At 41.2% G+C, this 12,787-nt stretch overlaps 2 protein-coding genes across 2 annotated transcripts; one reads left to right on the plus strand and one right to left on the minus strand.

The window, feature by feature from the left end:
• Positions 1 to 359: 359 nt before the first annotated feature.
• On the plus strand, positions 360 to 2,339 carry smdt1b (single-pass membrane protein with aspartate-rich tail 1b). Its single transcript, XM_080029217.1, has 3 exons — positions 360 to 543; positions 1,706 to 1,864; positions 2,083 to 2,339. The coding sequence occupies exons 1-2, from the start codon at positions 376 to 378 to the stop codon at positions 1,841 to 1,843; spliced, it is 306 nt and encodes a 101-aa protein (XP_079885343.1). The 5' UTR covers positions 360 to 375; the 3' UTR covers positions 1,844 to 1,864; positions 2,083 to 2,339.
• A 148-nt stretch (positions 2,340 to 2,487) lies between these two features.
• LOC307251800 (TRIO and F-actin-binding protein-like) lies at positions 2,488 to 9,738 on the minus strand. The gene is made up of 11 exons (XM_080029216.1): positions 9,624 to 9,738; positions 9,321 to 9,389; positions 8,985 to 9,074; positions 8,742 to 8,836; positions 7,029 to 7,629; positions 6,616 to 6,850; positions 6,153 to 6,264; positions 5,888 to 6,047; positions 5,623 to 5,736; positions 2,819 to 2,905; positions 2,488 to 2,688 (listed from the first exon to the last, which is right to left on the minus strand). The coding sequence occupies exons 1-11, from the start codon at positions 9,648 to 9,650 to the stop codon at positions 2,542 to 2,544; spliced, it is 1,737 nt and encodes a 578-aa protein (XP_079885342.1). The 5' UTR covers positions 9,651 to 9,738; the 3' UTR covers positions 2,488 to 2,541.
• Between the last annotated feature and the right edge of the window lie 3,049 nt (positions 9,739 to 12,787).

The following is a 12,787-nucleotide window of genomic DNA, read 5'->3' on the forward strand; positions in this document are numbered from 1 at the left end:
CGTTTTTTTTTTGGTAACTGCTACATAGATATGCATTACTTACTAGGTTTGTTGTTGTTGTTGTTGTAAATACTACATATATCATTTACCTACTACATGGGTTGTTTTTTTGTTGGTAACTACTACATAGATATGCATTACAGTACATAGGTTTTTTAATGGTAACTACAACACAGATATGCATTTGTGTTAGTAGTTAGTATTTATTTACTGAAAAAAACTATGTAGTAGGTAATGCATAACTATGTGCATGTCTTTGATGATGTGTTGAATGTTATGCAACCAAAAGCTAGCAACCTCATGCTAGCAACCTATAAAAATCCTCCCAGTCCCTCCCATAGAGGCGTACCACCCTGCCAATCACATACTGGAAAAATGGCGACGAGTAGGGCTATACTGCGGCTCCCACTGCGACTTTTCCCAAGAAATACGGGCGTAATGACCCGAAACACCGGCTTGAAAACATCCAACATATCCAGGACGACTCAGACTAGGACAGCAGTATCGACGCCGTCAGGGGCAATCTTACCGAAACCTGATAAAGTGAGTTTTGTTCTTCTGCCTCGGCTACCGAGTAAAACGATAAGAAATATGACTGACAACGTGGGCGGGGTTTAACGCTGGAGTGAAAGCGGATATGACCAATAAGAAACCAGGATACGCGCTGGGTTAGGCCATCCAGCCAATGAACGCGTGTTTACACAAGCTGGAGGCATTTACAGGAAGTAATTAGCCCTTATGTTAGTCAATATATGTCACTTTATTCATGCAGGAAGGCCTTTAAAAGTAAACAATTGGATACATTTGTGTTAAGAAGATACGCTTCCCAATTATTTTGTTTGCTACGTGAATTAGCACTATACATTTTGGTGTGCATCGTTGTCAAGGAAAGAGAGGTCAAAGGAAACGTTCAAACGTAGGATATGTGGGCTACAGTAACACATCTTTTGGACAGTAATAATGTAAACTTCGATAAAGTGTACCCCTAACATATAAGTATGTTAGGCCTATGAAGGTGTTGTGTGGACCAAGATGACTATAGCCTATATTGTGCCCAGACAGGAAATCCTAAAGCCTCAGTCTAATTTATCTTTTCTCTAACAGAACGCATTTCACTCTCAATTGATAGGAATTAAGTTTTCCAAATGTGAATAATTGCAGTCTATGCTGGATGGGCCTGCGTTGCGGCCACACCGCACACAATGAGCTGTACCATTAGACGGCTAGTATGACCCCTCATACCCTTTCTGCACTTAAAAAAAAATGTATAGCCTCGTTTGGGTAGGAGCCGTTTTGCTTAGAGCACAGCATTGTTGCTGTGCACTCAGCAAGACGTGCGTCATAATTGCGCAGTTCAAAGCAAGAAGACGGCTCCTACTCAAACGAGCCTTATGACTCTTTCTCTGCCTGAAGGACTGCCTGATCCAAAACTACCTGGGGGTAATTTAATCAAAACGAATTAATTTAGAAATATGCTTTGAGACAATGAAATATTTGAAAGTAGAAACTAATTTTCTTAACTTATTTATAGGCCGCCCACTTTAAAACGGGATGTTAGTTCTATCCATAATCACAAATCTGGACCAAAATATCATCGAGCAAACTGAGGTGTTGGTGGTGATTAGTATTGCTAGTAATCTGAACTGTTGTTAATACGTTTTCAATTTAAATGTCGCCTGACTGTTCCCCCTTTAATGTTTTCCAGACACCGTTTGGTCTTATCCGCATGACAATAGTGGTGGTGCCTTTCCTGTATGTGGGAACTCTGATCAGCAAGAACTTTGCCGCTCTCTTGGAAGAGCATGACATATTTGTCCCTGAGGATGACGACGATGATGATTGAGTCAACGTCAGAAAATAAATGGTAAGGTCAAAGTGTACATCAACAACGCCTTATTTAACCTTTGCACTGTTGCCTGGGTTTTTCCTTTTCTTTTTTGTGCACACACATCTTATCCATGTGCAAAGGGTGTGTCAGCTTCATGTCAAAGGGTGTAATTTGTGGCATGCTTGCAATGATGAAAACAAGAACCAGTCGAAATCTGATGAACGTTAACAGCTGTATTTTATTTACATCCACAGGGGGCTTTGCAATATCGACTGAAAGCATACCAACCAAGGACGACAGGGTAGAAGGGGCACCTTGACAACCAAATAAATCCTTCTACCTCCACCTATTGCCTTCCTCTGTCCTCTGATATTTATGCTTTCACTAAATGCATTATCATGTTAAACTTCATATCATGTGAGGCTATCAATATTACAGTTATGCCTTCACTCTTGTTTGCATGTTTCTTTCTGTCAACTCAATAAACAGAGTCAATTGGACGTGAAAAACACTTATTGTCATTTAATATAAGCAGTCTTTGGTCTTAACCCAATGGGGATTACCAAACGCACAATAGTTGCCATCATTCATATTCAGGCTACTTGAGGCCATACCGGTCATAAGGACACATGTTATTGTACTGTAATAATGGTATGCTTTCAATATTTCATTTGGCCTCTTCAGAGTAAGTTGTTATCAGTTATCCTCATATGTCAGGTCTGCCACGCTCCCTCCTGTAGTGCAGCGTTGGTCAGTCTCAAGTGTTCGTTGAGGGAGTCCATCTCCAACTGGCTTCGTCCCTTCATATTACTCAGCTCCACATAGGCCTCCTTATAGCGTTCATAAGCGGCTTCCTTCTCCTACAGTAAGGATTTGAACAATAATGTCGGACGGATCAAGGTCAAGCAGTGAGGGCCGTTTAGTAGTAAATGTGTAACATACTGTATTGGTAGTGTATTATTTTTTAAATAGTGAGATCATAAAACATACCTTGGTAAGACACTGCACTTCATTCTGTAGACAACTCATTTCTTTTTTAAGGTACTGCACCTCATTGTCTTTTGCCCTTAATATTGTCTGAAAAAAATGAATTTAATTAACTAACAGTATATTGTGTAGTTTAAAATGAGCTTCAGTTAGATCAACTACATCAGTAAAATGCTTATATATATACACATTAATGCATAAGCAATACTCATAGTAAAACATATATAAACCCATTTGTCTGCATGATAACTTACTTTCACTTTCAACACTTACAATATATTTTGCCAATGGACTTGTACTGGAGTATTTTAAAGGTGCAGTGTGTAATATGACGTCATCAAGAAAGGTCTAGAAAGTTCTAGAATGCAACACTCCCTGGGTAACCCCAACCCTTTAGAATAATAACAGAAGCTACAGTGGCCTTCAAGGACAAGAACAATTCTAAATTTTAAACAATGCACCTGATGACATTCCAACTATGACACTTTCAAGATGGCGGCACTAGGCTTTGGTCCAAGATTTGCAGAAATATGGACATATATAAGACCCTTTCTAAGGGGAAAAAAATAATTTTTTTCAGCTATTATGCACTAAATTAAATGTACTTATGGATATTATAATTACTTTCTACAAAATCTGCTAGGAAATAAAACCCAAAATTCTACACACTGCAGGTTTAACACTGGTTTATGCTGATAATACTTAAGTAAAATTGGTGACTGGATTTCAAAACGTCTATCCTCAATATCTTTCAGTGCAGTGCAAATGTTTAGCTAGATTTGTATTCTGAAACATGCTCCATACTTCAGGCAGTAGATGGCAGCATGTGCTGCACTTAAATGTGACCCACCACAGATGCGCTACACAAATGAGGCCACCAGAAAAAAAGGAAAGAGAAAAGAAAGAAACCTGTGACGATGTTGCAGCAGGGAGCTACACACCAAAACAGTAAAAATGCTTTGATTATTTTGTTTTGTTAAAGTGGGTTCAAACCGTTCAAACTCTAACCTCTGCAAATGTCAATGTTTTTCCTTCAAACCCAAAATAAATGAAACTGGGTTGGCATGCAGCAGGAGGTTAAGTATTGAATCACCTACTTTCACATGCGTTGAAATTACGTAGGACATAATTTAGACACAGCCATTGAACTTACAATCATATGAAAAAGTTTGGGAACCCCTCTCAGCTGGCATTATAATTGACTCTGCTTTCACAAAAAAAAGATAAAAGTGGTATGTCTTTAATTTACCAGGAACAGCTAAGTACTGGGATGTTTTCCAAACAAAGATTTTTTGAAAAGCAGTATTTGGTTGTATGAAATAAAATAAAATGTGAAAAACTGGCTGTGCAAAAATATGGGTACCCTTGTGGTTTTGTTGATTTTAAAGCCTGTAACAGCATGTAAAACTGATGACTTTAAACGCAAAGTTGGTTGGATTATGTTGTTAAGCCTTGAACCTCATAGAATTGTCTGTTTAATCATGAGAAAATTTATTTTAGGTGCCTAAATGCAAGTTGCACTTCTCTTTGACTCTCTGCTGAAGTAAGACAGAATGGGATCATCAAAACAGCTCCCAAAAGATCTTAAAAACAAAGATTATTCATTGTCATGGTTTAGGGGAAGGCTACAAGAAGCTTTCCCAAAGGTTTCAATTGCCAATTTCTACTGTAAGGAACGTTGTCAGGGAATGGAAGGACACAGGCACAGTTGCAGTTAAACCCAGGTCTAGCAGACCAAGAAAAGTACAAGAGCGGCATATGCGGCGGATTGTGAGAATGGTTGCACACAACCCAAAGATCACCTCCAAAGACCTGCAAGAACATCTGGCTGCAGATTGTGTATCTGTACATGGTTCTACAATTCAGTGCAATTTGCACCAAAACATCTGTATGGCCGGGTGATGAGAAGGAAGCCCTTTCTGCGCCCACGCCACAGACACAGTTGCATGGAGTATGCAAAAGCTCATTTAGACAAGCCAGCTTCATATTGGAAGAAAATACTTTGGACTGATGAGACAAAAATTAAGACAAATTAATTATTTGGTCTTTATAAAAAGCAGATGTTTTGGTGCAAATTGCGCTGAATTGTTGAACGATGTACAGATACACAATCTGCAGCCAGATGTTCTTGCAGGTCTTTGGAGGTGATCTGTGGGTTGTGTGCAACCATTCTCACAATCCTCCACCTATGCCGCTCCTGTTTTTTTCTTGGTCTGCCATGCCTGGGTTTAACTGCCACTATGCCTGTGTCCTTCCATTTCCTGACAACGTTCCCTACAGTCGAAATTGAAGATTGAAACCTTTGGGAAAGCTTCTTGTAGCCTTCCCCTAAACCATGACAATGAACAATCTTTGTTTTTCAGATCTTTTGGGAGCTGTTTTGATGATCCCATTCTGTTTCACTTCAGCAGAGAGTCAAAGAGAAGTGCAACTTGCTTGTAGGCACCTAAAATACATTTTCTCATGATTAAACAGACAATTCTATGAGGTTCAAGGCTTAACAACATAATCCAACCAACTTTGCGTTTAAAGTCATCAGTTTTACATGCTGTTACAGGCATTAAAATCAACAAAACCACAAGGGTACCCACATTTTTGCACAGCCAGTTTTTCACATTTTATTTTATTTCATACAACCAAATACTGCTTTTCAAAAAATCTTTTTTGGAAAACATCCCAGTACTTAGCTGTTCCTGGTAAATTAAAGACATACCACTTTTATCTTTTTTTGTGAAAGCAGAGTCAATTATAATGCTGGCTGAGAGGGGTTCCCAAACTTTTTCATATGATTGTATTTCTATCAATACCTCTGCTTCTGATGCAGTGCGCTCGATGTTGCCAAGAGACGCCGGCTCCGACCTCTGGCCTGTGATGAAGTAACGCAAGCGGCTGATCTCTTCCGCCAGTTTGACCTTAAGCTCCTGAAAAGAGATTTTTAGCTCAAATCATATGAAGCAGAAATATAGGGAACTAGTGTACTTATTAATGTTTTAGCTTATTATGTTTCCTTCTAAATTTAACCATATAAGAAAAAAAAAATCCCTATGGTGTTATGCATGTATATGTAAAAACCTGGTTCTCTCTCCTGAGCTGCTCCAGTTCTCCCTGCTTGTGTCCAAGCTCAGTCTCTCGGCCCTTGCTGCTCTGCTCAGTGTGGCCCAGCTGCAGGCACTTCTGAGAGTAGCGCTCCGACAGCGCATCTAACTCGCTCTGAAGGACGTCCGCCTGGGGCCTGACACGCACAAACACAGAAGTAATAGGAGAAAATTATAATGTACCATTGTGCCGGGGTGGGGGGAGGGTCAGCATGATAACATAGTGACTATGACACGCTTACAGGTGGCCTCTGAGTGAAGAATCCACGTGTTCAGCTCCTCCAGCAAGACTCCTGGCCTTTTCCACCTCTCTCTCCAGCTCTTCTCTGTGAGCCGCTCTCAGTGCCTCCATAGCTAAGATGAAAAGTCAGTTGATTAGTTATTTTTTACTGCTTTTAAAATTCACCAAAGAACATTGAAAACAACACAAGGCAGTACTTTCAGAGCAGACTTATGAACACAATCCTAAAACACATTAAGACAGTTTGTTATTGTTGAGGGTTGCGCTCCAAACTCCAGGAATATAATAAAATATATATATATAAAAAACTAATATTACTACAATTATGAACTTTCAAGCTCAGAAGTTCTATTGCCATCTGACGCAATTCTATCAACACCTAATAGTAAGAAACAAACCCTTGACATGGATTTATCTCAAACTATCCCTGCTGAGCTACCATAGCTTGATACTCTCTGCCTTACCTTTGGCAGCCGCCTGGCTCTCCTCCTGCAGCATCCTGTTTCTCTGTTCCTCCAGCTCCCTGATCTCCCTGAGGTGTTGCTCCTGCAGCTCCTTTATTGCTTTACGATGAGCCACTTCCATGGCTTCTAGTCTGGCCCTACAGGGGGCCCCAGGGCCACAAGGGCTGTCCACCTCTTTCCCCATGGCTGCACGCTCCCTCTTAATGCTCTCCACCTGCTTTCGCAAAGAGTGGGCCTAGAAGGAGATGGAGTTACCGAGGACGTAACAGGGAAAAAGAGAGAAGGAACATTACAATGTACTGTACATTACCTGATGATGACATAATGGATTCAAACCACTTCATGGGATTGTATTGCTAGTGTTTCTTCTCATCAAAAAATTAAAATAAAAAGTTAATTCGTTTTCTTCTTACCTCCTTTTGAAGAGCTTCGGCCGAGTTCGTTTGGAAGGTTTGGGCTCCATTTATGGATAGAGGAGGCCCCTTTGATATATCAGTTTGTGATGCAGTGACAGGCTGTTCGGCTTCTTCAGGGCTTGATGGGTACGTCTGGTAGACTGGGAGAGACTGTGACGCTTGCAGGGGGCCGGACTGGGCGTTAATGTCCTTAAACGGCATCGTCTCAAATTCGTCCCACTTCATATTGACCTCTGAGTCCTCAATAACAGGCACAGGAACACTCCCCCTTTTCAGCTCCATGGAGTCCCACCTGCTGCCCATGTCACTGAAGGGGACCCCTTCCTCAAACCACTTGTTCCGCTCTTCCAATCGCTTCGTTTGCTCGCGGTCCCAGCCCTCCCCTTCTTCTCTGTGATTGGCTGGAGACAGGTCCACGTCCCCATCAACGGAGTGGCGTCGGCGGCGGTCGGCCTGGTGGGATTCTGCAGCTGTGGTGGTGGAGGTGGAAGTGGCAGGTTCATAGCTAGAGTCCTCGCAGGTGAACCGAGCAGGGGGTTGGCATGACAACGGTCTCCGGGAGAGGGAGTTCTCTTTCTCGCTGCCGCTGTCTGATTGGCTGAGGGCAGAATGAGGGAAAGACAAGAGGGTAGGGTTACACATCAGAAGAAAGATGATAGAGGGACCACCCAATCACATTGTCTGCATTTCTTCACAGAGTTCAGGAATGTTCAGGTTAATGGAAAGCCATTTTCTTTTGTTTTTGTTTTTTAATAAGATTGATGATTTAGGCATATTTTGCTAAATATATTGAACATCAAGTATTCCCCATGCATGATGTTCTGCTTTTTAACTTCTATAGTGATGTATCACACCAAATAAAATCCTGACAAATTGTGTAAGCATTTTCAGCCATAATAGCAATGTTAATTGAAAGTCTGTGAAATGTGGTTTTCAATGTGTAATTTCTTATTGTTGTATCCAGCAACACCCCCTGTTTCCGAGTGTTGTACTTGAGTACTAATTCTAGATACTTGTACTTTAGTTGAGCATTTCCATTTAATGCTGCTTTATACTTTTACTACATTACACAGGGATACAACAAAGAAGGAATATTGTGCATTTGACTTAAAATATTATATGACTAGTAACCTGACAAATCAAGATTTTTTTTTTTTTTTTTTAAGATTTTTTTTGGGCATTTTTATGCTTTATTTGATAGTGCAGAGAGAGACAGAGGTGAAATGGGGCAGAGAGGGGAGTGACATGCAGAGAACGACCGCGGGTGGGAATCGAAGCCGGGTCTGCTGCTGGGCCCGGCCCGGGAGGGGGACGCCTTACCAAGCTAAAGGCGCCCCCCAAATCAAGATTTGACATACAAAATACACAAGGGGTTTATAAAGTAGTGATGCATTATTATTTACGTACCTACTGTTTATTTATAAAAAAAGGTCGACCAATTATTACAGTAAAATCCTACAAATCAAGGCATGAGTAATGATAATCCAATGTTTAATATATAATAAAATAACACACACAATGGCCATTAGTCTGGATTGAGATTTTTTTAATTCATGTAAAATTTTGCCTTAACTTTTAATTTTAGCATTTTGAATGTAAGAGTTTTACCATATTTTATGTTTGGTATTTCTACTTATACTGAGGTAAAGGACATGAATACTTCCTGCTTTGCTCCTCCACTCTCTCCCAGTATAAAGTGCACAGACTTACTACGTGTTGTTCTGGATCGCCTGCTTTAGTAACTTCACCCAGTTCCGCTGTATTCTGGAGGTCATAGCAGAGAGTGTGAACACTGCTCTCTTTGTCTGAATGAGATCAAAAGACACACACACACACACACAGTTAAACAGGAAGCAGCCAAACATGTAAATGGGGGGACGTGTGTGGTGTCTGACTGTCCATCCGTCTGACAATTTACTGCACAACACAATGAGCAAAGCAGAAAGTACATACTTGTATTTGGAGTCCATGGTTCCTTTCTACATCACAGTCCGATACGTTCACACAGGTTGTCAGGTCAATCTCTCCATCCAGATCATCTGTCTGCAGTGCACCACAACAAGAATTGCTTATATTTTGGCCAGTCAAATTAGTTTGTGACACAGACGACAAAGATGAATGATTAGTAAAGTATTTTGATGTCAATGGTGTTGGCCATGTTATGGTGGCAAAAACTGCATAAAACCAATGTCAAATGACATGACACATGACATTAATTGCTGGAGGTTAACGTTTAGGAAAGGTTCTTTCAAATACTACAGAAATAACTTATCACATATCAGGTCCTACCTTCTCAGCCTCCGAATCTCTGTAGTATCTCAGCGAAGTATCACCTAGAACAAACCAGTGTTTCCTCCACTGAGCAAAATACAGTTAACATTAAATAATTTTTTTGTGTTTATGTTAAACACATCGGCTGACACATAGCTATAGTATATGGACTCCTATATGGGTAGTTTTAGGATGTCTTGTCATTGACGTGTTATGCTGTCTGTCAGGGTGTGAAATTGTGGTTCCAAAAGGAATTAGAATATAAAATTAAAATAACTTGAACAATACGATATTCTAGTACAAAAACAAAAATCCATTTACCTTTCCATGGTCGTCCAGTCTGGACATCCACCCCTTCAAGTAACAGCATCTAGAATTAAAGTATTAAGAGCAAGTTAGCAAGTGAAAGAATTCTACAGCGGTTATTCGTCTCGCGCTTCATTGTAAAAGTAGAGGAAACGGAAACTGTCAGAAGTCGACATATGTGTCTGTGTCGGTGAGATAGCAACGCAATTCTGGAGCAGGGGAAACACGAAAGCATGTGAAATGGGAAACATGCTTCAAAATGGGAACATAAAAAAGGAAGTGCTGAAACATTAGACAGACTTGAAAGCACGCAGGTGCTATTGAAGCATGTGAGCAAAATAAAATACTTACCATGCATGCATCATATTGTCCAGTGTATATTATGAGGAGGAGAGAAAGAAAGAGGAGAGATGAAAAAACTTATGATGTGGAGAAGTCACAAGTGTCAGATTGAATGTTACTCTTATTAATTTAAGTGGAAATGTCAGGATGTATGAACTATTGCAAACTTTTGAACAGTTGCATGTGATTCACTAGAAAAAAATAACAGCATTTTTAGCTTTTTAGTTTGTGGTCATCCATCCTTCTGTGTTTGTCAACTCAGCTGTTTTAGACATGACACTGTAGAGCCGCAGGATACATATACCATCCTAGAATCTATTAATAAAGATGATAAATCAGAAAAACATGCTGCCCTAAAACATAGAGTGCTAACTAATAGTTTCTTCCTACAAGATGCTTCAGCTGTGAGAGGGCACCTAAGGTAAAAGAGTTTAAACAAAACACTCATGGCTCCAAAGGCTTAAAACACTCATGTGATTCATATGGATGCAGAAAATCATGGGACTCTCCTCACTTGTGTCTGCGGGCGTTCACGAGGCACTTGCTCCTTCACCTTTGTAGACCTGTGTTTTCCACTGGGATTATTGGAACTCTTTGATGGAGCAAACATAGAGGATTATGAACTCTGTAGTCTCAACATGGATTTTCTTGTGAATATGTCTCCATCTCTTGCATTGTACCTGTGTGCGTAGAGATGCAGATGACGGTCTTCGAGATACCCGTCCGTTCTCAGAGTCCTGACATTTCTCTCGTCTGTCTCTGCCTCTCTCTCTGCCTCTGCCCCTCTCGTCAGACTCAAGCCTTGAACTGTATATATCTATTTCATCTTGATACCTTCGGAGCCAAATAAAAGAGAAAGAGAAAAAAGAGGAAACATGTTTTAATCTTTAAGAACAACCTAAGCACAGTTTTCATCCCTTTTCTTATTAAACATTGACCAACTTCTGCAAATGGTTCAAGAGCACTTCTCTGTTCTTTGGACATTACTAAGGCAATTACTTATGGTCATATCGAAAGTCTTTTCTCCTTGCTGAGCAGCTGCTGAAGGAACACAAATGCAGAATATATGATGTGCGACTTCTGTTTAAATCTATCTGGGAAAATATGCTGTACCCTGATACTATTCAGTAACCAAAATGTTTCTACCAACCTGAAAGTCCTAGGCCTCTGATCTCTGCATGGGCTAGGACTCTGGTTTCTCCACCTCAGCCCTGTTAACTCCTCCTCTGACTCCAGCTGGATCTTTGGAATATTAGCCAGGACAATGTAGTCGTCCATGGTCATCCCCACCTGAGATAAAAATGTAAAAAAACATTGTACATTATGTGTGGTACAGAGAGATGTCTTTGACATAAAACATAACAAGACTACGGGTCTACAGCCATGCTAGTAGTTATCTGAGTCTGTACTTGGGCACAGTGGTGCTTTGAGCTAAAAATGAACGTAAACATACTAACAGGCTTACCAGACTGTAGGGTTCAAAACGACAATGATATTTTTTTGTTTAGATAATAAATTAATTTCACATAAAGTACTGCTGAGGCTGAAGTATGTCATTACATGCAGGTAGTTAGTCATAAACAAAAGCATAGGACAAATTTAATTTGCATTTGACCTGAACCAGTAATGTCAATCCCATGGTGGCGCTACAGGAAAAGTCATCTCTAAAGTCAGTAGGTTCCATCCTCTGGGGACCATGAATTAATGGAAATATTTCAGTCTTGACTTAAGTTGTGAAAGATATTGGCATCAACATGGCCAAGCCACTAGCTTGACTAAGAACAAGTAATACTTGCTAAACGTACCTCCTCAACTTCCACTGCAGCCTTCTTGGGTTCAGTGATCAGTAAGGCCTCCATGCCTCGCCTTAAATTGCTCCTGCTTCTGTCACTGCTGACCAAATTAATCCCCTCATTGAAGTTATCAGTTTCTGTCATTGTGACATGTGACAGCGAGCCAACAAGTGCCAGAGAATCTGCACCTCTTTTTGATGTGAAGGAACTGCAAGAGGGTGGGAGGCTGAGTACAGAGTGTGAGGACCCCTGCCAGGAGCCTTGAGAAGGACTCAGTCTACTATCTCTGGATTGGGGCTCCCTCTGTGGGGTGTGACTGTGTGTACTGTAGCCGTTCCTGGGCGGTGATACTTCTCGGCTGTTGCGAGATCGAGTGTTGGCCGAGCTGTTGACAGCTGTTCTGGCTGGAGGAGACGCTTGAGATCCCACATATGTGTCTTGCTGGACAACCAAGGACTCACGGCGGCGGATGGACTCCAGGTTTCTGTAGAGTTTCTCAGAGTCCAAGCTGTGTTTGTTTGAAGCTTGTGATGGACTCCTCGATTCTCGGCTGCATTCCTTTTGAATATCGTATTCGCCGTTCTGTAAATGGAAAGAGTCTGCGTGCCTGTGAGAAGGAGTAGCCCTAGAGGGTGAGGTGGGCCGAGAGACAATGCACCTCCTCCTGTGGGACTGACTGGACCCTCTGGATGTATGCAGAGAATGACCATGTGATTGAAACTGAGAGGAGCCATGGGAGGAAGAGTGTGACCGAACCTGAGTCCTGGAGAGGGAGCTCCTTTGCTGGCTTCCAAGAGAAGATTCAGTTAACTTATAGCGATCAGGGCTTACAGAGCTGTGACGTGTTGGTGAATTCCTCTCTGAATCAGTTTCCCGTCTGAAGTTGGAGTGGTACGTGTACCTCTCCGGGGATTCACTTCTCCAAACTTCCTGCAAAAAAGTATCTAGGCTCCTCCTCTGAGAGGGAACGCCAAGATTGACATTCCTGTAGGGAACGCAAGCTTTGGGCTCAGGAACAAAGTTGCTTGGAAGAGGATGCCCCCT

This window comes from Ammodytes marinus (assembly GCF_949987685.1).
Source record: "Ammodytes marinus genome assembly, chromosome: 6".
Lineage (NCBI taxonomy): Eukaryota > Metazoa > Chordata > Actinopteri > Uranoscopiformes > Ammodytidae > Ammodytes > Ammodytes marinus.